Source organism: Schistocerca gregaria, chromosome 1, assembly GCF_023897955.1.
Source record: "Schistocerca gregaria isolate iqSchGreg1 chromosome 1, iqSchGreg1.2, whole genome shotgun sequence".
Taxonomy (NCBI): domain Eukaryota; kingdom Metazoa; phylum Arthropoda; class Insecta; order Orthoptera; family Acrididae; genus Schistocerca; species Schistocerca gregaria.
Genome location: NC_064920.1, coordinates 729929941 through 729957816, shown reverse-complemented (window position 1 = coordinate 729957816; position 27876 = coordinate 729929941). Strand labels below are relative to the sequence as shown.

At 40.5% G+C, this 27876-nt stretch overlaps 1 protein-coding gene across 3 annotated transcripts in view; it reads right to left on the bottom strand.

The window, feature by feature from the left end:
- Positions 1 to 7562: 7562 nt before the first annotated feature.
- The window catches only part of LOC126267049 (hepatoma-derived growth factor-related protein 2-like), a 48390-nt gene continuing 28076 nt past the window's right edge, over positions 7563 to 27876 (bottom strand). For 2 of the 3 annotated variants that reach the window (XM_049971882.1, XM_049971899.1), the window contains one exon: positions 7563 to 9915. In XM_049971882.1, coding sequence (XP_049827839.1) covers positions 7888 to 9405 — 1518 coding nt within the window. In that variant the 5' untranslated portion in view covers positions 9406 to 9915 and the 3' untranslated portion in view covers positions 7563 to 7887. Of the gene's footprint in view, positions 9916 to 10278; positions 10376 to 27876 lie in introns of all 3 variants that reach the window. The other variant, XM_049971892.1, reaches the window with a different exon arrangement.

Sequence of the window (27876 nt, the reverse complement as noted above, 5' to 3'; positions counted from 1 at the left end):
TCCTTTGCATCATAACTCATATCAAGGTAACACGCTGAGATGAAATCCTGCCCCATACATCCTCCCACCACGCACTGCTCCAGTCCGGACACATGTATTCCTATCCCACTGCAACCACTGTGCTGCTTTCTACGTGGACATGATGGTCAACAAGCTGTGTGTCTGTATGAATGGCCACTGACAAACTATGTCCAAGAGACAGCTGCCCCCCCCCCCCCCCACCCATTTGCTGATCATGCTACCCAACACAACATCCTTCACTTTAATGACAGCCTGCGCCATCTGCACCTTCGTACTAAAGTCAGCCCTTCTGAACTGCATATGTGGGAACTCTCCCTGCAATATATCCTACGTTCCCATAACTCTCTGTCCCCAACCTTCACTAATCCCTCTCCTGCTTCCACTTCAGCACTACACAGCCTTCTATTCCACCAACGTATCCACTAATCTTTTTTACTCTCCTGTATTTCTCTCCTTTTCCACTCCCCTTCCCTCTCCCCTGTAACCTCTTGACTGCATCCTAGCGGCCCGATCCCATCCCTACTATATCCCTTCATGTTCCCACAAGTAGCACTACACCTTCTACCACCCCTACCCTGCTATTCTTTCACTACCTTGCCCCAGCCTCGTCCTCATCCTCCCCCCCCCCCCCCAAAAAAAAAGATTGCTGTAGTTTCTCTATGCCATCTGGTGTCAGTGGCTAGAGGCAGTGGTCATGTATGTGTGTGTGTGTGGGGGGGGGGGGGGGGGTTTCTACTTTAGAAGACGACCTTGTTGCCAAAGCTCAAATGTACAGCAATCTTTTTGTTCTGCTTGTCTGCAAGTCAACATCTCCTCTATATGGAGAGTAGCAATCCAACCTTTCCATAATACCGCCAAATTGGAAACTACATGTGTCCAAGATGTAATAAATTGATTATCTGTGAAAAACAACCAAAGTGGAAAACTTCAAAACTTCCTTTAACAAACATAAAGCTATGGTACCCCACATGAAAAAAAATTCTATATAATGGAATAAAATTTAACAACAAATTTCCAAAAGTGATCAAGGACAAAAATGAAATACATGCCATCAGGAATATTCATTAGAAAAGTGTTTTTATACTGTCATGGGTTACCTGCAATGATATGTAAATTATGTTGACAAACATTGTCATGATTAACTGCTATGATCAAGAGTCATTTTAGAACATGTTCAATAGCATACAGAAAGACACTGCCTGAAAAAAGGAAAAGAAGCACCCAGCAGATGAGGAAACAAAGCAAAACTCTATACGTTGAGGGAGTGTGTCATGCAATTCCAATGAGTCATTACAATACCGAATGAAATTCACAAAGAACTCTACAGTATGTACTCATGTATCAGGATGATGTTGCACCACTTCTGATCTGGATGCATGCACCAAATTACTTGAGAAGGATATCATAAAGCCATTGTATCCTTTTCTAAGACAAGCTGGCCCACAACTGTTGTAAATGGACCTCGATATCCTAGATACTGGCACTAAGATGGAGTTGACTTCCTAGCCGGTCCCTCAAGTGTTCTATCCTTTGATCATTACCAGCTGTGACCTAAAGTCATATTCAGTGGCTGCCCACACCATAACATGAATACCACTGCTGAATTTCTCCAAAACATTGGAAGAATGGGACCTCTCCCAGGTCATCTCCATACTTAGCCAACAATAAGTCAATCATGGTAGTGCACAACTACAATTCATAACTGAACACATTACAATGCCATTCATCAGCAGTCCAACCTTCTCAGTTCAGCACCACTCCACATGAAGCCATTTGTGATGTAGTGTCATTGGCAGCCTATGCATGGGATAGTAATGGCTTAGTGCAGCTGCTGCTCATCCCTGACCAATGGTGCAGGATGACACGGAACCCTGTAGAGAGTCCATTACTTATTTTCAGATGGCAGCCACAGATGTGTAGGGATTACAATGTTCTTGGTGCAAAGTATGATGATTTCCCTTGTTGTGATCAGACATGGCTGATCAGAATCTAGGTGCCTACTAAACATTCCCATGCAGAATCTATGTGCCTACTCAACATTCCCATGCAGTCTAACAATGGGCCCTTGTTACATATGAATGTCCTACAAATCTGGATATTGGACAATTTGGCCGGCTGGGCAAATGGAGACCTGGGATGAGGCCTCTTTCAAACTATGTCAGATGCTGACAACACTCTCTCACACAAGAAAGTGGCATCTCCCCATTTTTTTTTACAACGATCACTGGACATCTAACACAGTTTGTACACCTTATGTACCCTATCTGGCCTGGTAACACTACCAAAGCATTATCAAGGCAGTTCTACCTGTCACAGAGAATTGTGACTACAATCATTTACATAACTGTTGATAGTATGTATGTGCACAAATACACATGTATCTGTTAACATCTCTGTACTTGTATATATTTATGTGCCTATATTGTGAAAAATTATGTCCATACAAATTATATTGATGACAAATAAATAAATAAATAAATATCTCAAACAGAGTGTCATGCTCCATAACAACCAGTGTAGATTCCTGAAACATTGTTCATGGAAAATTCAATTTGTGCTTTTCTCACGCGACATCCTAAAAGCCATGGATCAAGATGCAGCACTTCTTGACTTCTGAAAAGCATTTAATTCAGTACCACATCAATACTTATTAGTGACAGTACAATCACATAGGGCATCAAAGTAAGTCTTGGTAGGGGGATGCAGTATGTCATCTTGAATGAGGAGCTGCTGATATACACTGAGGAGACAAAATTCATGGGATAGTGATATGCACATGTACAGATGGCAGTAGTATCACATACACAAGGTATAAAAGGGCTGCATTGGCAGAGATGTCATTTGCACTCAGGTGATTCAATAGAAAGTGTTTCCGATAAGATTATGGCCACACCACAGGAATTAACAGATTTTGAACATAGAATGGTAGTTGGAGCAAGAAGCACGGGACATTCCACTTTGGAAATCATTAGGGAATTCAATATTCCAAGATCTATAGTGTCAAGAGTGTGCCAATAATACCAAATTTCACACATTCTCTTTGACCAAGGACAACCACAGTGGCCCACTGCCTTCACCTAATGACTGAGAACAGTGGTGTTTTCATAGTATTGTCACTGCCAATAGACAAGCAACACTGTGTGAAATAACTGCAGAAATCAGTGAGTAATGTATGATGATTGTATCTATTAGGAAAGTCTGTCAAAATTGGTGTTAAGCGGTTATGGCAGCTGATGAGCGATGTGAGTGCCTTTGCTAACAACACAACATCGCCTGCAGCACCTCCACTGGGCTCATGACCATATCGGTTGGACACTAGATGACTGGAAAACTGTGGCCTGGTAATATGAGTCCTGATTTCATTTTATAAGAGCTGATGATAAGAGTTCGAGTGTGGCACAGGCCCCATGAAGCCATGCACCCAAGTTGTCAACAAGGCACTTTGTGAGTGAGTGGTGAATCTGTAATAGTGTGGGCTGTGTTTACATGGAATGGACTGGGTCCTCTGGTCAAACTGAACTGGTCATTTATTGTAAATGGTTATGTTTGGCTATCTGGAGACCATTTGCAGCCATTTATGGGCTTCATATCCATAAACAACGATCGGATTTTTATGAATGACAGAGCACCATGTCACTGAGCCTCAATTGTTCGCGATTGGTTTGATGAACATTCTGTACAACTTGAGCAAATGAATTGGCCACCCACATCATCTGACATAAATCCTATCCAACACAATCAAGAGGTCAGTTCAAGCACAAAATCCTGCACCAGCAACACTTTCACAATTATGGATGGCTATAGGGACAGCAAGGGCTCAGTATTTCTGCAGTGGACTTCAAATGACTTTTTGAGTCCCTGCCACATCAGATAGATGCACTACACCACACAGGAGGAGGTCTGACACAATATTAGGAGATATCTCATGACTTTGGTCACCTCAGTATAAAAGTAACTTCAAGCTTGCCTCAGGGTGCGTAGTGGCCTCTGCTGTTAATACTGTATATTAACAACCTGGCAGACAATAGTAACCTGAAGACTTTGTAGGGAAGCAGCCTACTCACGCCATATAAAATTTATATGCTTTCCATTGTGTGCCAGCCCAGTTCGCTATGACATCATGAATGTTGCACAATACCTCAAAAATAAAATAAATAATCTGAAAAGTTAATAGCATGTCAGGAGTGATGCTAAAATGATAATGTGTTACGTTTCAGTTTAATAACTTCAACAGTTTTTGAAATTTGGATGTTTTACTGAAAAATCATTGGAGCAACAGAAAGGAGCTAGAAACTTCAGAATTTATATTCAGATTCTTTTTTTATTGTAATTTAATGGAAACAGCATGTTGGATCTCACAAAGTAATATTTTGAATGAAATTCATGATTTTCTGTTTTTGTGTCCCAAAAGTTCGGAAGAAAGATAGATTAAGTAAGTGATTAGATAAAGCTAGGATGTGTAGATTTAGGTAGAATGGAGATATGCTATAATAACAAAGATGTGAGAAGTTTCAAAAAGGTAGCTATAAAACTATAGCTGCAAAGGGCAGGTTCAGAGTTCATCTACTGCGTGCAGTACAACTAAAATAATTCTCTCGCCAAAAGTATTTAACCTAGACACATTATAATTTTATTATAGATACTTACCTGTGTGCTGATTGCACAAGTAAATCATGAACTTCATTGGTCTTCAGTGAATGAAGCAATTAATTATTTAGTAACTTGAGGTACTGTTCTGCTAGCCCCAGCGGTTAGTCAGCAAGGCAAATGTTGTCAGCTGCGCCTTTGGCGGTCCGCACCGCGACTATATAAATAAGAGTGTGTGAGCTAGAGTAAGGCACCAGTTCTCTTCTAGATTCGTGTCAGCGTACATTCCGTGTCGGAAGGCGCGTCGCATTTGTGCAGTTGCCATGAACAGTCTTGGATGCTGTATTATGTAACTCAATATGCACTTAACAATGAGTTCCCATTGGGGTAAAGTTTTAATTATGGAATGACTCGAGTGATTTAGTCTCAGTTTGCGTATATCGTATTTTCATGTGTCGCCACAGGACAGACTTTATACCATTACTAGCGTGGGGTTTGATGAGTATTAACATCAAATTTTGGTGAGCATTCACTTTGAAAATTTACATCGATAATGGTTATTGACCAGTTTCATTATCTAGGGATAATAGGATCCGCACAATAGCCTGTCTTGAGAACGGCAACAAACCTAACAATAGAAGAAATAATAACAAAATTTTCCACCCACCGCACAAATGATACAATTTTCTGAAATGAAGTACTGTCTGATAAAGGATGCATAAATATTCAGGGAAATCTTGGTAAATTTTCAAAGTGGTGTAAAAACTGGCTACTGGCTTTAAATGTTTGGAAATGTAAAACTGTATGAAAAAATGTAGTATCCTTTGTCTACAATATCGAGTCATGGCTGGAATCGATCAAATCTTACAAATACCTGGGTGTTACATCTTGTACAAATATAAAACAGAATATTACATAAGCTCACAGTCACAGATAAAACAGGTGGCAAACTTTGGACCATTGATAGGATACCGGGAAAATGCAGTCAGTCTACAAATCTTTTTGAGATTGCTTACAAAACACTCGTGCAACCAATCCTAGAGTATTGCTCATGTGTGTGGACCAGTATCGAATAGGACTATCAAGAGACGTTAAATGTATGAGGCATGCTCAGAAAGTAAGTACTGTGACCATAATCGGCTGGTTTGTTTTCTTCTGAGGGTTGGAAAAACTGAGGTGGTAGAGGGGGATGCCCTCAACACAGCAAGCATTGCAGGATCACGGGAGCACATAAACACACATTGTAGTGTCCAGCTGCATGGAAGATGTTGGTAAGCAATCCCGTCAAGCATAAGCTGCATGCTGCGATCTGCTTCCAACTCGTGGAAGGTATAACACACACTGAAATTTTTTCATGAATGAAAAGAGTGAAGGTGTTATGGACAGAATAAGTGTGTTTGAGTGACGTAGGGAGTTTAGCGGAGGCAGAACAAATATTCATCACAAACAGAGGAGTGGAGGAACCTTTTTTTTTTTTTTTTTTTTTTTTTTTTTTTTTTTTTTTTTTTTTTAATGATGAGTTGATGCAAAAAACTGAGGAAAATGTTCGTGAAGACTGCCAACTGACACTGGATGAAATTTCTTCAATGTTTTCACAACTCTCCAGAACTCTCTTATACATGACACGCACAGAAACTATGGACGCAATTGGCTCTAAAACAGCTGACAGGGCAGCATGAGAAAAATGGATCAGTAGCACCAGTGAGTTTCTTTGTGTGACTTGAATTGGAAGGTGAGAATTTCCTCAGCTCTGTTGTGTCCGGAGATGAAACATGAATGGGTCATTACATTGCTGAGACATAAAGTCAGTCTCACAGTAGTGTCACACCAATTCTGTAACTGCCAAAAAATTTCAAACCACAATTTCAGGCAAAAAGACTATGGTCGCAGTATTTTTGTATGGATAAGGCATCATTTTTGTCAAATTTCTACCTCAAGGAGAGACCAACAATGCACAATGTTGTGAGACTTAAAAAAAACAGAAGGAGCATTCAAAACAAAAAGAATGGAATGCTGTTGAGAGGAGTGTGCTTGTTGCACTATGCCCATCCTCACACAGCTTTACAACCAAGGTGACTTGGAAAAATTTGGTTGGAATGTTTTGAATCACCTCCCGAACTCCCCTGACCTGGCATCGTCATGTTATCATCTTTTCACCTCCCTGAAGGCAAACATGAGTGAAATTAAATTTTCAACCAATGAGCTGGTGCTAAAAGAGGTTCTAAATTGGGGAAATAGGCTGTTGGGAAAGTTTTTTGTGCAGGGTATAAAGAATCTTGTACCACAGTTCATCACGTGCATTGGACAGAATGGCAATTATGTGGGAAAATAGTCAACAAGCATGAAAACAATATCCTGCAATTTCTTCAAATACACTTTTTCTAAAAATATAAAAATTCAGTAGACTTTTCTCTGAACATCCCTTATATACAATGAAGAGCAGTATGAACGTTCATAGGTTTGTTTCATCCATGGGAGAGTTTCATGGAAATGATGAAAAAAGTGAACAAGCAGAAACTTGAAGATGTATACCATATATCCCAAAGAATTTCAAGAACCACAATTAAGTCAGGAAGCTAAGAGTATAGTACCATCACCAACAAAGCACACCTACAGGAATCACAAAGGCAAGATTGGACTGATTACAGTGGGCACAATGGTATCCAAGTACTAATTCTTCCAGCATTCTACATGCAAATGGAATGGGAAGAAATCCGGACAAGTAGTGGGAAGGGAAGCACCCTCTATCATGCATTTCACAGTGGTTTGTAGAGTATAGTTATAGATGTACAGTACTCTTTTCTCGTGTTCTAATTATATTACTCACACTAAACTCAAATTCTTATATTCCTAACAATCTTCTGCAGCTACGTTTAGTTACTTGAACTACTCTACTATTGGAGACCCACATCTGAAAACATTAATAGGAATAAATTTTGAATTCATTAGACAGATTTTATGTAACAGTTTATTCACACCTTATCTTGACAGTGTGCTTCAGAAAATATACATAAAATATTGTACAGTCTAAACTGCATCGCACAATGTTCATTTCATTTGAATTAAGGCACATCTGTACACAATACAATTACAAAATAAAACCTCTCATACAAAAATATTCATATAAACGTTGTGATCACAAATACATGCAAAACATTAACAATAATTTTCACTGTTATCTTCTTTCTCTAATACAGTAAATTATAAAACATCTACAAGCACTTTTCTTTATTAATGGGCTCTTTACATTAGTTTTGTTTAGAACATTGAGGAGGCAAATCAAGTTGAACCTCTGCTGGGCGGCCAATTTTCTACATCCTCTCTACGTCTGTTGTCAGCATTGGTAGTTCTGGAGTGATGTACTGACCTTCTAATAAATTTTGCTGGCCTACCTACTATTCTCGATAGCCTAGGCTGTGCAACAGGTTTGCCTATTTTTCTTCCTCTCGTAGAAAGCTTTCTTATTACAGTGTTACTAGGACCAGGTTGTGATATCACAGCAGGAAATACTTCACTTGCAGATGAACTGCCAGTTTCACTGGAAAAACTATGTCTATGGGAATAATCTACATTATTTAAGTATGTTGAAGAAGATACATCTTTTTCAAAATTAGTAAACATTGCTTTGTACTTGTTATATATTTGCTGAGATTTACACTGAATAAGAAATATTTTTTCTGTTGCTTTTCCCCCCTCAGAAACAGGTGTCTCTAAGTTGGTAGTGTTTCCTAAGTATTTAGTCAGCTTCCTTACTGTAACTACAATCTGGGGACACCTTTTCAATGTGTTGCAGTCTACTGGCAAGTTTGCCAGTTCAGTTAAATATTTAACACAGTTTTCAAGCTTGGCTTTTGAACAACAAGTAGATGCTTTTATGAGAGCATCTAAGCATAACAGTTGACTCACAGTTTGCAATTGTTTTATTTTAGTCAGTCGAGTAGTTCCAATTGATGGCAAAGCATTCTGTACAGGTGGTTCAGAAAGTTCGACATGTGGCTTAAATATTGTGTTATCTCCTTCTGCAGTTCCAGTCTGCAAAGAGGACTTCCTCTTATGAGACACTGGAAATTGGTGAGATCTGCCTGTTCTGCAAAAATCCACCTGATCATCTTCACTGCCTGCAGCATTGTCTTCACTAACAGTATTAGATAATGTATAATTATTTGGTAACACATTACTCTTGTTTTGATCATAGGAACCACCTATGGCTCGAACACTGTGTTCACTGTTGTCTGTATTAATACCTGTCCCTGCTATTTCATCATCAGCAAACTTTTTGGGCTTTATTTTTCGTCCAGAGCGACTCACTCTTTGTGCTTCACCCTGAGACGAAGGTGATGTAGATTCATTTAGAGATTTTTTACTGTTTAATTTATCAGCAGACTTCAAAATCTTTGAGTTTCGCTGGTTAACAGAATTTCCTTCAGTTTGTTCAGAACTTTTGGATGCCCTTTGTGATTCAGGAGAGGTTTGGTTGAAATCCGACTCCCAGTCTGACTCGCTGTCTTCATTACACTTTGTTTCAAAGAGCTTATCATTAACTCCATTCTCTATCTGCGCTAATGCCTCATTAAAACCCTTCCTCTTCAACGGTCTTCCTAATCGTTCTTTATTTTCAACATATGGAAACATGTCTTCAGCCTTGCAGACCGCTGTCTCATAGGTCCCATAAAATATTACATGATATTTTAACTTATTATTTGTTGCTTCTGCTAAACACTGGACATGGGCAGGCCAAGGTGGATACCCACGAACCTTTGCAAAAACTTTGTCACCTTTCTTAAAAGGACCGGCCATTTTAGAACTATAAAATATATCACTACAAATGAATGTGATGAATGAAGCTGAAATGTTTTAGTGAGGCATTTTTGTGTATACTGTCTAGGAGATAACTATAAGCAAAAGTTATTTTTTTCCTAAGTGTAAGGCAGATGTTTTGAACGGAACTGTATAGCCGTTATGTGATCACATGATGTACTGTAAACTTCAATGTTTCGACTATTTTTAAATAGAGAGCATAAGTCAAGAGATACAAATATAAGCATTCTATGACACTCTATGATTATATTACAGAAACTAAAATCAAGTCAATGTCTGCTTCTTTTCAATGCTGTTTTTATACTGCTCATTGTTTCCACAGTTTAAGTTGTCTTAATTGACTACTGTATGAAATATAAAATGCAATGAGTCAGTGTAGTTTTGACCACACCAACAAACTTGTTAATGTTATTTACTTTAAAATCATTGCAGCAGTCAGATGCATTAGGCAGTTTCTTGCATAAAAGCGAATTCCGTCAGCCAAAGGATCTGAAAGAGAAATACAGAATCAAACTCAATGACCCATATACACTATGAATGACTGTACATACTCTGTCAACAAATAACTGTACATACTATGTCTACAAATAGGTAGTCTAATATCTTGTGGTCCAACATATAAAAAATAGAGGGGGGGGGCGCACGCACACACACACACACACACACACACACACACACACACACACACACACACACACACACACACACACACACACACACACGTGAATTGGAAATTTCAGATTATTTTCATATATTCTCAGAGGGTGGATCTTGCATGTGTTAAAAATTGAGCACCTGGGAATGTTTCTTAAATGTACTGAATGTTTTTAGTTATAAGATTCAGTTACTGACAATTAAGAAATGGTGAATAAATTTGGAAGTAAATATCTGTCTCCTTTGATAGATGATAACACGGTGCCCGACGATGGAAATTTCATAGTCACATATTCTGAAAAACACTCAAAAGATTTTTAAACCATAAATAACTGGCTACATATAATATTTCAAATTACTGTATACCATATAATGTCATCACACATTTTTATTAAATCAGAACTGTTAATATGTTATAATTAAATCAGGAGTGTTAAGATGCTGTATTCAGAAAAATTTGCAGCGCAGCAACATTTTTAAAGAAAATGCAGCAACATTTTTAAAGAAAATGAAAATTATTTATTGCAGTTAGCTAGAATATAATTTTGATTATTACTCTCACGGTCTGACAAATACATTTGCCTTACAAATATGAAATGGTAAGATATTTTAAGGAGCTATTACACAGAATGCATTCTGTTGTTCCTGTTCTTTGAACAAAAAGGACACTCACACAGGTAGCATTAAGTACCAATTAATAAGTAAAGGAAAAGTGTTATTCATGATGCAAGAAAAATAATTTCACAGAAATTGTTATCAATTCTGTTATTTGCCAGTTCACTGTACCTCTAGATGACTGTGAATGATTTAACTTGGCATCAGCTAAAATATATTACAATTAGAAAAAAAATATTAAAATTGCAGAATTTATAGCATAATTGAGAGTTAAATAAGTTCATATGTATGAGTTCCTCAGAATTCAGTGGTTCTGTCTCAATGTTCCTGAATTGTACATGCCTCTACAAAAGATCACAGCTCTCTGATACATTGTTCATAAGTGGGAAATCACTCTGACAACAATTAAGCAGCTGGAAATTGCTAAGAATGGCTTAATTGGAAGGGCTACCGAGAGTCATGCACCAGAAATACCAAAGATGTGTCAAGTACTATTCTGTCTTCTGGATACTGTCTTGTCTTCAGGAAGTACAGGATACACCATTATGAGATTTTCACTCTGCAGTGAAGTGTGCACTGATATGAAACTTCCTGGCAGATTAAAATTGTGTGCCGGACCGAGACTTGAACTTGGGACCCTTCCTTTCGCGGACAAGTGCTCTACCATCTGAGCTACCCAAGCATGACTCATGACCCGTCCTCACAGTTTCAATTCTGCCAGTTCCTCGTTTCCTAGCTTCCAAACTTCACAGAAGCTCTTCTGCAAACCTAGCAGAACTAGCATTCCTGGCAGAAAGGATATTGCAGAGACATGGCTTAGCCACAGCCTGGCGGATGTTTCCAGAATGAGATTTTCACTCTGTAGCGCAGCGTGCACTGATATGAAACTTCCTGGCAGATTAAAACTGTGTGGTTCACAGAAGAGCTTCTGTGAAGTTTGGAAGCGAGGAAACGAGGAACTGGCAGAATTGAAGCTGTGAGGATGGGTCTTGACTCATGCTTGGGTTGCTCGGATGGTTGAGCAGTTGCCCACGAAAGTCAAAGGTCCCAAGCTTGAGTCTTGGCCTGGCACACAGTTTTAATCTGCCAGGAAGTTTCAGGATCTACCATTGTCATCCACTTGACTGAGTGGCGAGTCAGTGGTAGGTCTATGTGCTCTTTCCAGGGCAGGCAGGAACCATGCAGAACTCAGGATTACACCTGTCCCCCTAACCAATAGGTTTGAGGTACTGCCTTCCACTGAAACTGAAACTGATCCAGTGAAACTAACTCCATACTGGGAAATGAGTGGTGTCCCGTGTCAAAGGGAGGTAAATGCAAAATGGCAGGGCTCTATTAATAATTAGCAGTTCAAACATGCAGTGAATCAGGGCATCCCTATGGAAAACGGAACCATGGGTGGGAAGGAACACCATGTGCACTCAGTGTGTATGCCTGAGGGCCTCATTTAGCAACTTGATGAGACTATTTCAGCAGCCACTAAGGAAAGAGGTTGCAAACAACTGCAGATTGTGATCCCTGTTATGATAAACAATGCCTGTTATCTGAGCTTCAAGGTCATATTTGGATCATTCTAATGACTGGCAGAGACGATTGAGAATAACAGCTTTGCTTACGGCATTATAAGAAAGCTCAAAATGTGCAGCATTTCCCCCAGAACAGATCATAACCCCCTAGTTCTGAGTCAAGTGGAAGGCTTGAACCAGAGGCTGCAAAGGTTCTGAAAGGAGCTAGGTTGCAACTTCCTAGACTTGTGCAACTGACTTCAGAAATGCAGGCTTCCTTGAAATTGGTCAGGTGTGCACAAAACATCAGAGGCTGTTACCCAGGTAGCTGACAGCATATGCATCACATACAAGAATGTTTTCAGATAAGGCGACTCTCCGTTCATTCCAGATAACATCTGTAGGAGACCTGGGAGTATTAATGTAAGATTCAAAGAACGATTCCCATGGATGAGACTACCGAAACCATAGTGGTTAAATGCCAAGCATTCACAACAAAATTCCAAAGTTTGAAGCACCGGTAAAGAGCAGTGAAGCTGAAATAACATCAGACACATAAATCTGATTAAGACCCGAAATTGACAGCAGTGAGATTTTTGGGGAAAATTTAAGTGAATATCGAAAGGATAAGCAAATGGGAAATGAAGATGGTGCACTTGTCACAGTAGACAAATAGTCACTTCCTCTGAGACAGAACTTGTTCTTCTATCAACTACCAGAGTTGTCTGCTGAGGTAACCAAAAATTTTAGAAAAAACCTCAGTTCACTAGCAGTTAACTGACCCAATTACACCATAATCTTTGGAGGAGACTAATCATCCAACAATCAACTAAGACGATTAAAGTTTTGTTAGTGGTGGGCATGACGAGACATTCTGTGAAACATTACTAAATGCCTTCTCTGAAAACTATCTAGAACAGATTGTTTGGAATCCCACTCATGATGGAAATCTGTTGGTCTAATGGCAATAAATAGATCTGACCTCTTTGAGGATGACCACACAGAAAATGACATACACTATGTGATCAAAAGTATCCGGACACCCCTAAAAACATACTTTTTCGTGCTAGGTGCATTGTGCTGCCACATATTGCCAGGTACTCCACATCAGCGGCCTCAATAGTTATTAGATATCATGAGAGAGCAGAATGGGGTGCTCCGCGGAACTCACAGACTTCAAATGTTGTCAGGTGATTGGGTGTCGCTTGTGTCATACACCTGTACGCAAGATTTCCACACTCCTAAACATTCCTACGCCCACTGTTTCCTATGTGATAATGAAGTGGAAACGTGAAGGGACACATACAACACACAAGTGTAAAGGCCAACCTCATCTGTTGACTGACAGAGACTGCTGACAGATAAAGAGGGCTGTAATGTGTAATGGGCAGACATCTATCCCGGCAACCTCATCTGTTGACTGACAGAGACCGCCGACAGATAAAGAGGGCTGTCATGTGTAATGGGCAGACATCTATCCCGGCCATCACATAGTAATTCCAAACTGCATCAGGATCCACTGCAAGTACTATGACAGTTAGGCAGGAGGTGAGAAAACTTGGATTTCATGGTCGAGCAGCGGCTCATAAGCCACACATCACGCTGGTAAATGCGAACCGTTGCCTCACTTCATGTAAGGAACAGAAACATAGGATGATTGAAAAGTGGAAAAATGTTGTGTTGAGTGACGAACCACAGTACATAATGTGGCAATCCGATGGCAGGGTGTAGGTATGGGGAATGCCTGATGAATGTCATCTGCTTGCGTTTGTAGTGCCAAAAGTAAAATTCGGAGGCGCTGGTGTTATGGTGTGGCTGTGTTTTTCATGGAGGGGCTTGCACCCCTTGTTGTTTTGCATGGCATTATCATAGCACAGGCCTACATTTATGTTTTAAGCACTTTCTTGCTTCCCACTGTTGAAAAGAAATTCAGGGATGGCGATTGCACCTTACAACATGATCAAGCACCTGTTTGTTCATAATGCACAGCCTGTGATGGAGTGGTTACCTAACACTAACACCCCTGTAATGGACTGGCCTGCAAAGAGTCCTGACCTGAATCCTATAGAACACATGTTTTGGAATGCTGACTTCGTCCAGGCCTCACCAACCGACATTGATACCTCTCCTCAGTGCAGCAATCCATGAAGACTGGGCTGCCATTCCCCGAGAAACCTTCCAGCACCTGATTGAAAGTATACCTGTGAGAGTGGAAGCTGTCATCAAGGCTAAGGGTGAGCCAATACCATATTGAATTCCAGCTTTACCGATGGAGGGTGCCACAAACTTGTAAGTCATTTTCAGTCAGGTGTCCAGATACTTTTGATCACATAGTGTAAGTGACCATGAGACAGGACAGTTAACTACGATTACCAAAGCACAAAGGACAATTAAAACAGGTAGAAAGAATTATATGTTCACTAAAGTACACAAAGAAGCAGTAGTGTCATATCTCAATGTGAAACTTTTAACTCAGGACAGGAACATGTACAGGAACTATGGCTAAGTTTAAATAGTGGACCATGCAATTAATAGATATGTACCTAGTGAAACAGTTCACGATGGGAGGGACTCTCCATGGCATACAGTCACTTAAAGAAACTTATAAAGGAACTGAGACTACTTAATAGCAAGTATAAAACAAATTATATGGCTTTTGATAGTGTGTTCCTGAATGAAACATGTTCAGCTGTCAGTTGGGCAATGTGTGAAGCCTTCAATGGCCACCACAGCTGAACATTAGTGAACGATATTTCATGACACCCAAAGATATTCAGGTCATATATTGAGCTGGCATTCAGCTGTTGCCAGCACACCGGTCAGCAAAGATGAAGTGCAAAGATTGACTAGTAGGCACTGTATCAAGTTTGCCTATCACGAGAGAGACCAGAGACACATCCAAAAGCAACACGCCACCAACAGCATTTATTTAGGCTGCCGCCACTCAACGGAGGGCCTCGCTCGCTCACTCACTCACTCATCCAGTTTGGCATCTGTCAATTTACTCGCAGAGCAGGTTCAGTTCATCACAGGTTGTGTTGTAGAGAGACGATACCAGACACCCATAACAACATGTCTCCTTGCTACCTTGCAGTACAAGACTCTACAGTGGCGAACGAGGATAATTCAGTGGCGATTGAAGACAATTAACTTGGCTGAAGATTTTGCTTGTTTCTCTTGTGTTTTAGCTTGCAGGGATGATCATGTACAAGTGCTATTTGCTAATTTGTTGTTGTATTCTTGCATGTATTCCAGGAGGGGACCTGCAGAACTAATCAATTTTCGCTTTTCAGAGGCTTTGCTTGCTTTCTGATATAAAGAATTTGTGCAAATCACGAATTCCCCACCCCCTCCCCCTGTACCTCAGCCACAGATGGCTAACACAAGCTTTTCAGTTTCAGAACCAACAAGTCGCTACTTCACTGATGACGGTATGACAACAATATGATGCGCAAGATGCTTCGGCCACACAACCACAACTGACCAACCAGCCATCCCAACAAGTGCTGCTAACCAGTATACCAACGTTCCGGCAATTTAAGAAAACAGCGGAGGAATGGATTGGATACCTGACTTAGTTCAAAGCACATTGTCAAGTTCATTGTGTTCACGGTACTGTAAAGTCACAATACTTCCTTTTGACTGTTGTGTTTAAGTTAACACAAAAAATATTTCCAACTGCGTCTCCCCACAAACTCATCATTGACCAAGTAATTGCTGCATTAACTCAGTTCTATGACCAGCAAGTCCAAGTATCTGCACTAGATATCAGTTCTTTTGCTTGTACAAAAAGTTGGAATGGATGTACCACTAGTGATTCACAGAACTAACTGGCTTGACTAAGAAATGCAAATTTAAGTGTAGTTGTGGCAACCTTTACAGGGGTTTAATGATACATGATGCCATAACATTCAGTGTCCCAGATAGTAGAAAACGGGAACAGATCTTAAAGTACTCTGATCCATCACTTCCCCAAGTATTGCAAATCTTAGAGCAATATAATTTGGGTGCCACAGTGGCCAATAAGTTTGTCCAGTCCCCGATTTTTCGGATAGAGTCGCCCCTTGTTCGCGACCATTCCAAGCAGCCACAACAAGGAGCGCATACAGAACCGTGCAGACAGCCACATAGACATGTAAAGAGGCCTGTGAATTTAGTGAAGTCTTGACCTAGATGTCTTGCTCACCATAAAAGACAGGATTGTCCATTGCGTAACCCAACGTGTTACACATGTGGAAAAAAAAGTCTATGTCCGAGCAGTTTGGTTGCAATGGCACAATATGCCAGTTTTGCCCACTCCCGGAAAAAGACGCGCCTGTGCACATGGAGTAAATGCTGTGTTTTTAAAGCCTACAACAGGTTCTGACAAAAGTAAGGTTATGGTTGTGTCTCCTTCTCACCCTAGTGCTGTGCAACAATTTTCTAACAAACTATTTATCTCATTATGAATTGCTGGACGTCATGTGAATTTCAGTCAGACACAGGTGCCTCAGTAACTTTGCTTGGTCGTGCCAATCTAGTAAACACCTCACGGCTTGCAAAGTACAGGAAATCAGTGTACTTTGTCTGCCACTTACAAATCTCACACTAGGACAGTGTATTTTACTGTGTTGAAATCAAGAGACAGTGAGAACATATTGAGTTTAGATGTCTTTGATTTGTTTGGACTTAGCATTCAAGACAATGCGCTGTCAGTGTCTGCTTTTGAACCAAAAGGCAGCGTAGCTTGCTTGCTTAGTGAATTTCCTGAACTATTTTCAGAAGGAGTGGGAAATGCTAATAATTGTGTAGTGCATGTTACACTGAAAGACAATGCACATCCTATGTTCTTCTGAGCATGCCCCATTCCAACTGCGTTAAGAGACAAAGTAGCCACTGAACTGAAAGAATTTCAAGACACTGGTTTAATTGCTCCCATTCATGCTAGTAAGAGGGCAAGTCCTCTCGTTTTGTTGCCTAAGCTTTCTGGTCGCATTCACATTTGTGTTGACTTCAAGTCTACAGTCAACTCATAGCAAGTAGTTGACAATTATCCCTTACCTCACCCTGAGGAACTCATGGACAGGCTCAGTGCAGGACGTTAGTTTTCTATGATAGGTTTGCATGATGCCTACCCGCAAATTCCAATGGATGAAGAATCACAGAAAGTGTTTGCTGTAAATACATACTTAGGATTGTTCAAGTATTTGCTTTTGCCCTTCCGCACCCGCCATTTTTCAACGTTACCTGGCACAGCTGATTGCAAAAGCACCATTTTGTTCAAACTACCCTGACAATATTGTCGTCTCAGGTTGTACACCAGAGGAACACATTGCCAATTTGCGTACTCTTTTTCGAGTGTTGTCAGATGCAGGACTCTAAGTGTCATCTCAAAAAGTGTGACTTTTTTCAAACTGAACTACAGCACTTAGGTCAGATGATAAACAGTAGGGTGTGAACCCCCTCTAATCTCATTTGTTTGCAATCTCTGACCTGCCTGCTGCTTACAGTGTGTCAGAACTGCAGTCAATATGAAGCAAGATGACATACTACACTCAGTTCATACCGAATGCTGCTCAGATTGCTACTCCACTGCACTGCTTGTGTCACAGAAATGTACTTTTGTGTGGACTAAATACTTTCACGACACACTTCAGGAACTCAAAAATGCTTTGCTTAGTGACAAATATTAAGTGTATTTTGACCCTGCCAAGCCGGTAGTTTTGCAAGTCAATGCTTCTTCCTATGGAATCGGCACTGTGGTTCCGCACGGAATTGGTGCACAAGACAGGCCCATTATTTTTGCCTCAAAGTTATTAACTCAAACTCTGTGCAATTATTCTCAAATGGAAAAAGAGTCTTTCACCATTATGCTTTGTGAGACCAAATTCTATCACTATTTGACTAGTTGCAAGTTCTTTTTAGTGACAGAACACAAGCCTTTGCAGTCCTTGTTTCATCCGTCAAAGCCGGTTCCTATATGCACTGCTCAAAAATTGCAACATTGGGCTTTGTTCCTTCACAGTATCAATATGATATTGTGCCAAACCTGTGGCAAAGCTTGGCAATGCAGATGCTCTATCTCGCCTTCCAATTGGCCCAGACTCTGATTTTGATGTGTCTGCCTCATCTTGCTTCCAAATCAATGTGCAGAACTCTGAATTGCTGCAGTCTTTTCCCTTGTACTATAGAAAAACTTCACAGACCACGGAAGCAGACCTTGATCTGAAGATTTTGTTGCCTTACATTCGCACGCCTTGGTCTCACTCATTGAACAGTATCCAGACCTCAGTTGTGCACTGATATTTTGCACGTTGGCATAACCTTTCAGTTCAACAGAGTGCGATTCTAGTTCAAAATGACAGTGGTCAATCAAGTGTGCTTATTCATAGTGTTGTAAAAGGATGTGTTGTGATTGCTCCACCAAGAACATTGGGGAATTATTCACATTCAACAGTTTCCACAATGGCACTGTACCTGATAGGCCATGGATGTCCATATTGAACAGATGACATCACAGTGTCGCCCAAGCACGCACATTCGCAGCTTGGCCTAAGACTCAGTCATCATGGCAACGAGTACACGCTGTCTTTGCAGGGACACTCATTGGCTTATAGTCATAGACTCCTTTAGCAAGTTCCCATTTGCAGTGCCTTTGGCTTCTACCACATCACACAGCACCATTCAAGCATTGTCCTCCATATTTGGCATAGAAGGTTTTCCAGAAGTACTTGTGTTGGACAATGGACCACAGTTCACTTCACATGATTTGGAACATTTTTATAAATGATATGGCATTCGTCATCTAACAATTTATATGTTTCACCCAATGTACAACGGTGAAGCAGAATGCTTCATATGCATTTTTAAAAACAGATGGCCAAGCTTCGTACCACCCACCTTCAGGAACAGGTGCTGCAACTCTTTCTCACCTCCTTTCGTTCCCACCCATGAGATGGATCATCACCAGTAGAACTTCTGCATGGTCGCCACCATCGGATGCTGCCACAATTGCTACATCCACTGTAGCATCTGGCACTGCTGATGGTCCGCAAGTATTGCTTTGCACCGCACAAGCTTTTTTTTTTCAGGGCTTGTGGCAACTGTGGGCACAGGGAACGAGGCATGACTGGCTCTTTTGTGTACTTGATTGCAGGTCCCAATGGTTTGCAGTGCTGCTGCCAGAACCAAATTCATGCATGTCATTTGCCCCGTGATTCTGCTGCTTTTCTTCCCCCAGATTCTCGGCCTCATGGGACCGTGCAGCCAGTGCGGCCTTATCAGCTGCCCGCTGGTGCCACCTGGGCACCCCAGGAGGGGTGGTTGGATGAAGTGCCCCCGCTGACCCTGCTTGCCAACCCGATGGACATGGACCCATCATCATCATCGTCATCACCCTCAGGCCTGGATGTGTGCCCAGACAGCACTTTTCCACAGGATGTTCCTGTTGCCTTGCAAGCCATATGGTGGGGTATGGTGGGGAGCAGACCATCCTCCACAGTCATGGCTCCCAGTTCATGTCCTGACAGCTCCCCCCCCCCCCCCCCCCAATTGCCATTCGCATTCTCTCTATATGTCACAACGGTGCAGTATTTTGGGGGGAAGGGGGGGGGTGGGAGTAATGTGCTGCCGTAAACTGTTGCCAGCATACCGGTTGGCAAAGACGAAGTGCGAAGATCAACTCGTAGGGCTGGATTGAGTGCGCTTATCATGAGAGAGGCCAGAGACACACCCACAAGTGACACGCTGCCAACGCCCTCTCGACAGCATGCATTTAGGCTGCTGCTAACCGCAGGGCCTTGTTCACTCACTCATCCAGTTTGGCGGCTGTCAGTTTACTCACAGAGCAGGTTAAGTTCATCACCGACTGTGATAGTCCATAGTGACCAGATTAGTGACTATAGTGGGACTATTACTGAACAGCTTGCACCACAAACATGGACTCTATTCAAGTTAAGTAAATGTTCCATTTCTTGTAAATAAAGAACTGCATTAATCCACATGTGCATTTGTGTTGTAGAAAGAGGATACCAGACACCCACAACAACATCCTCTCCCTTGCTTCCTTGCGGTACAAGACTCTACATATACAAAGGCTGTTATTGGTACCAAAGATAAGGTCCAGACACTCATGGGTGAGGCAGAAATGGAAACTGAGGGTTGCAAAGCAAAAAACAGAAATGTTTAACTTTGCTTGTAAGCATGCTTTCACAAAGACAGCCCTGGAAGCTGGCCAAATTTAATTCTCAACCCACTGCAAAGCTGAGTGAAATAGATGTTAGTGGCATTGAGAAACAGCTGAAATCTTTTAAGTCTTTACAGAGCCAGTACAGAAACAAGTACACGAGAATGCTAAAGACACAAAGGAACACCAGAAAACAAGCAAGGATTTCCAGATGAAGACAAAAATTAATAAGGGAATCTCTTCTGAATCACAGATCCACAAACAAACAATTACAAAGTGTTGGGACAGATAATGCAACTCTAGCAAACAGAACAAAAAACTGATGAAATAGAACAAAAAGTCAAGGAAGGGGAAAAGATTGTAGAAATATGACATGACATCCCCTGTACCAATTTCAAGCACAGCAGAAGAGTGAGTACTGCTGAAGTCGAAGGAAGTTCAAGAAAACATCAACAGGCTCCATAAGCAGCAGGAGTAAATAATTGGCGAGGAACTCTGCAATTGAAAGTCACTGCACTTAGTCGCCAGTGCAATTGAGTGCAGCATCCTCTCTGTATCTGACATGATGATAGGTTGTTACGAAAATCACTCACTCAGAGACAATAGCAGCACGCCACCACAGCCGCCAAGTGCAGCATGTTATGAGCCACATCTGGCATTCAATGAAGGCACGAGGTCAATGTAAGGGGAAAGCTTTGACTTTCATAACCTCCATCACAGTACCTGGGTGGAACAGTGTGATTATTCAGCATCCATCATTGTAGCCTGTTCATTTTCAACTACATTCAGTTTTATCGACGGTGAAGCTGAAACAAAGCTGTGAACATTAGCACAGAATTGCCACTCTTACCGAATGTTTCAGGAGAAGTTCCTCATGACATATTAATCACAGGAAATCAGGCACTTGTTAAAGATGAAATCATGTTGGACAAAAATTTTGCAAACTCAGGTATACACAGCCTTGCCATATTTTTCAAGAAAACATGTCAGAAAAACCTGTTTCTTAACATGCCTTTTGCACCAATTGTTCAACATGGTTCTGTTATGGCAAGCTGTCACACACTTATCAGAAAAAGACTAATAGAACATTGTGGAGACAATGAGGAATCATTCAAGACCCAATTACTAGGGCCTGAACACATTAACAATGAGAATGGGAATGGGAATGGCAGCCCAACTCACGGTAACAAGAAACACTTTGCACGACCACACCATTCATACAATGAGCGTAGAGGCAACAGGTTCCATCCACACATGCCTCATAGCTGTACTACAGTAATCACCACAACAAGGGGAACTGGTGAAATGATAAAGGTAACAATAATAATTACAATCAAGGAGATGACAGAGCACAGGGACACAATCATGAAAGACACAGTGCCCAGATTGTGGAGGTGAGAGATCCTTGTAAGGAAAAGAAATGATGGAGACAAGGAACCTACATCCTGCCACAGTTATCACTGTAGATGGGGTTAACACTGTAATCTGGGACAGAACTCTGCAATTGCAGGAGAGGAACTGGAAAAATGTCTAGAAAATATCACTTGGCCAATTCTGTGATTACAGAAGACAAAGATACAGAAGCCATTGTAGGAAAGACCACAGAAGCTGCAAGGCAGGTATACATTGAATTTGAGTGCCAGGGCCACACACCCAAATGGGATATCCTAGTCATTAATAAAATCTCCATCAATGTAATACTGGGCTTGGATTTTATGTGGGAGTTTCAGGCTTTCTTGGATCTAAATCATCATGAAATTATCCTGCACAAAGAAGTTCAGATGAGCATATGTTTTGAAGAGCATGCAATATGGGCGCACATCCTGTCAACATGCCCGAAACTTTGCCTAAATGTCACTGGTACAGAGGCTGAAGGAAGTTACTCATCATCAATCACGGCAATAACAAGCTGGATGGAGTCATGCTCTGTGAAGAGAAAGTAGCAGCTACCACCACAGATAAGATTAATGGTGCCAAAGACATTAAAAATAAGGAGAAGATCAAACTGATGAATGCAATGAGTGACAATGTTGAGGTCTTCTCATCACAGTCAGGGCAATAAAGGACATTCAATGTAAGTTCAGGAGGAAAGATCACAAGGCGTTCTTCACTCGACCACACTCCATACCAATAGCATAGAAATGTACACAAACAATACTTGATCAATGTGTAATTGAGCCAGCCGTAACATTCTACAAAAAAAAAAACTCCTTATTGTCCTGAAACGAGATGGTACACTTCGCACAGTACTTGACTCCGTGGCAAATGAAATCTAAACTGAAGCGCCAAAGAAACTGGTATAGGCATGCACATTGAAATACAGAGGTACATAACCAGGCATAATATGGCACTGCAATTGGCAACATCTACATAAGACAAGTATCTAGTATAGTGGATAGATTGGTTACTGCTGCTACAATGGCAGATTATGAGGATTTAAGTAGTTTGAATGTGGTTCAAATGGCTCTGAGCACTATGTGACTTAACATATATGGTCATCAGTCTTGAATGTGGTGTTATAGCTGGTGCATGAGTGATTGGGCACAGCATCTCCAAGGTAGCAATGAAGAGGGGATTTTCCCGTATAACATTTCACAAGTGTACCGTGAATATCACGAATCTGGTAAAAAATCAAACGGAAGACATCGCTGCAGACCAAAACAGATTCCGCAGAGCAGGGCCAACAATGATTGAAGAGAATCATTAAGTGTGGCAGCAGTGCAACTCTTCTGCAAATTGCTGCAGACTTCAATACTGGGCCATGAACGAGTGTCAGTGTGAACCATTCAACGAAACATCATTGAAAGGGGCTTTCGGAGCCCACTTGTGTACCCTCGATGACCGTACGACACAAAGCTTTACGCTTCGCCTGGGCCCATCAACACAGACATTGGGCTGCTGATGACTGGAAACATGTTGCTTGGTCAGAAAAGCCTTGTTTCAAATTGTATCGTGTAGATGGACATGCACATATATGGGGACAAGCTCATAAATCCATGGACCCTGCATGTCAGCAAGGGACTGTTCAGGCTGGTACATGCTCTGTAATGCGGTGGGGAGCATGCAGTTGAAGTGATATTGGACCCCTGGTATGACTAGATAAGACTCTGCCAGGTGACACATACATAAGCTCCTGTCTCATCACCTGCATCCATTCATGTCCATTGTGCATTCCGACAGACTTGGGCAATTCTAGCAGGACAATGTGACACCCCACACATCCAGAATTATTACAGAGTGGCTCCAGGAAAACTCTTCTTTGTTAAACACTTCCACTGGCTACCAAACTCCCCAGACATGCCAGGGGTGCCTTGCAAAGTGCTGATTAGAAGAGATCTGCAACCCCTCGTACTCTTACGGATTTACTACAGGATTAGATATACTATGCCTGTCTGAGCATCACATTGTTACTGATATAGATAATGTAAATGTAAGTGGATATAAACTCTCTGCACATGTAATTAGAGAAAATATGGAGAAAGGAGGAGTTGTCATTGTGCAAAAAGCATAGAAACGAAAAAGTTTTGTGTAGAGAAACATATAGAAGCATGTGCCTGTGAGCTTAAATTAAATAAAGGCACATTTATAATTGTAACTGTATATAGGTCCCCATCAGGAAATTTTCATCCATTTCTGAAAAATTTGGACTCCTTGTTGTGCTATCTGTCAGACAGGGGGAAGCAAATTATTATTTGTGGGGACTTCAATGTAGATTCTCTGAAAGAGGGTAATAGGAAAAATGACCTTGAAGTATTACTCGGTTCTTTCAATTTGACACCCGTTATTGATTTTCCTACTCGGGTGGTAAAGGATAGCGGCTCACTGATAGATAACTTCTTTATAGACCAAGATAAGTTTAACCAGATAAATGCTCAGCCTGTTGTGAATGGTCTTTCTGATCATGGTGCACAGCTAGTTACAATATATGACATAGCTCCATTCAGCAGTACTAAACAGAGCTCCAAAGTAGTACGTTCAGTCAATGATAATGATTCAACAATTGCAAATTTCAGGGAAAGCCTACAGAAGTTAGACTGGGATGAGGTGTACCGTGAACCTGATGCCAGTTTAAAATATAATTTATTTCATAACACTTTTGTAAATGCATTTGAAAACTGCTTCCCCAAGAAAATAATTAAATATACTCGTAATAAACCATGTAACAAACCATGGCTTACTAAGGGTATAAAAATATCTTGTAACCGGAAAAGGGAAATGTATCTGACAGCAAGAGAGAGTAGTGACCCAGAAACTACAAACATTATAAAAACTATTGTGCTATATTAAGAAAAGTTATTAAAAATCCAGAAGTAAGTGTATCATGTCTGAAATCAGCAACTCTGATGATAAAATTAAAACAATTTGGAATATTATTAAAAGAGAAACAGGTCAACCAAGAGCACAGGAAGACAGTATTACCATCAAATTGAATGAAAACTTTACGAACAAAAAGTCAGAAGTTGAAAATATTTTTAATAACCATTTTCTAAATGTTGTGGATATAGTAGGATCCAGGTGTTCATTAGAAGATGCTAGGCAGTTAATGGAAGAGGCATACCTATGCAATTTGATACAATTGAAATCTCACCCACTTCTCCCTCTGAAATTAGGGAAATAATAAACTTGCTTAAAAGTAAAAACTCACATGGAATTGATGGCATTTTCAGCAAAATACTAAAAGCTTGTTCTCAGCAGATAAGTATGATTCTCAGTCACCTGTGTAATAGCTCTCTGGAACATGGCATTTTCCCTGATAGACTGAAAAATGCTATTGTTATACCTTTGCATTAAAAAGGGGATAGATCTGATGTCAACAATTACCGTCCAATCTCCCTTCTAACAGCTTTATCCAAAAATTTTGAGAAAGTAATGAATTCAAGAGTAGCTTCACAAATCTGTAAAAATGAAGTACTAACAAAATGTCAGTTTGGTTTCCAGAAAGGTTTTTCAACAGAAAATGCCACATATGCTTTCAACAATCAAATTTTGAATGATCTGAATAACTGAACATCACCCATTGGGATTTTTTGTGATCTCTCAAAGGCTTTTGCTTGTGTAAATCATGATATTCTGCAATCAAGCTCAAGTATTGTGGCATGAGTGGGACAGTGCACAAATGGTTTAATTCGTACCTAACTGGAAGAGTGCAGAAAGTTGAAATAAGCAGTTCTCATAATATGTAAAGATCAGCTCATTCGTCAAACTGGGGAACTATCAAGAATGGGGTTCCACAAGGGTCGGTCTTGGGTCCTTTGTTGTTCTTAATATATATCAATGACTTGCCATTCTATATACATGAAGAGACAAAGTTAGTTCTCTTTGCTGATGATATAGTAATCACACCTGACAAACAAGAATTAACTGATGAAATTGTCAATAATGTCTTTCAGAAAAGTACTAAGTGGTTCCTTGTAAACGGGCTCTCACTGAATTTTGATAAGACACAGTACATACAGTTTCGTACAGTAAATGGTATGATGCCATTAATAAAGATAGGCCTTAATCAGAAGCATATAGCTAAGGTAGAATATTCAAAATTTTTAGGTGTGTCCATTGATGAGAAATTAAATTGGAAGAAACAAAATGATGATCTGCTGAAACGTCTGAGTTCAGCTACTTATGCAATAAGGGTCATTGCAAATTATGGCGATAAACATCTTAGTAAATTAGCTTACTATGCCTATTTTCACTCATTGCTTGCATATGGTGTCATATTTTGGGTAATTCATCACCGAGGAATTAAGTATTTATTGCACAAAATCGTGTAATCAGAATAATAGCTGGAGTCCACCCAAGACCATCCTGCAGACATTTATTTAAGGATCTAGGGATATTCACAGTAGCTTCCCAGTATATATACTCTCTTATGAAATTTGTTATTAACAACCAAACCCAATTCAAAAGTAATAGCAGTGTGCATAACCACAATACTAGGAGAAAGGATGATCTTCACTATTCAAGATTAAATCTAACTTTGGCAAAGAAAGGTGTGAATTATACCGCCACTAAAGTCTTTGGTCACTTACCAAATACTATCAAAAGTCTGACAGATAACCAACAAGTATTTAAGAAGAAATTAAAAGAATTTCTGAATGACAACTCCTCCTACTCCATAGAGGAATTTTTAGATATAAATTAAGAAAAAAAAGAAAGAAAAAAAAATTTAAAAATAGTTGTTATATTAACTTAATTATGTTGTTAAATTAACGTAATTATGTCATGTATTGGAAAATTTGACTCGTTCCACACCATTACGAAATATCGTATTCATGATCCATTGAACTAGTATTAATCTAATCTAATCTTTCAGACATTAGTCAAGTCCATGCCACATTGTATTGCGGCACTTCTTCGTGCTCGCAGGGGCCCTACACGATATTAGGCAGGTGTACCACTTTCTTTGGCTCTTCAGTGAATAATAAAACCAGGAACCAACAGACTAGAAAGTATTGAAAAGCTCCTGCACGATTCATGGAGCACAAGTATTCTCTTCACTTGACTGGAGATAGAGCTACTGGCAAATAGAATTTGATCTGTCCTGCAACATTACATCCTTACTTGTGTTCGGTCGCTGTTAGGGTTTTTGGTGTTTGCTGTTCAGGCTTACCATTTCCTCTGCAGCCTTCATCAGAACCCCAGATCATGTGCTAGATGAGACTCATGCAAGTATGCCACGCATTATGTACACGAAATCTTGACAGCGGAAAGCACATTGGGGAACCACAATGTTGTGCTCTGCCACCTACTGATTGCACTCTGTACAACTGAGTTTATGGTGAACTTGCAGAAATCCAAATTTGGAGTGTAAGAGATGAAATTCATTTGCCACATCATCTCCAAGAATGGGATCTCACCTGACCTTGCAAAAATACAGGCCATATGACATTTTCCGCAGCCCCCTACAAAAAAAAACAACTGACAGGATATCTAGGTATTATCTTGGCCAAAAGCATAGCTACACCATGCCTTTGTGAACTCATGAATAGAGCAGCAGCTTGGACCTGGGACAATCAAATAGAAACATCAAGCATTAAAATCACCTCTAGTATTGGCATCAATACCTGCGCATCTGGCCCTGCTGATTTCTGCACGGTAATGGACAGTGCATTAACAAGGCTTGAGGTGGTTCTGTTTCGGGAGATGGAGCAAGGTGGTCACTCATGCACAAGACCATTGTGCATGGTAGCCGCATATTAAAGAGATCTGAACGAAATTACGCCGTCACAGAGGTGGCAGTCCTGGCCATCATCTGGGATTTCCAGAAGTTAAGATTCTTTTTATTTGGTAGGAAAATCACCATTCCAATGGATCACAAGATGCTGCAGCTTTTACTTATGAACCTTATGCATGGTACACTGGTACAATGTGTGCTTTTGATCCAGGAACTTGATTTATCAATACAATATGTCCTTGCAGTTCCAACATCATTGCAGGTGCTTTTTCATGCTCCTCTGTGGACCTAACAGAAGGTGTGAAGGAGGATCTCGAAGAGAACTACTTTAGCTTGTACCA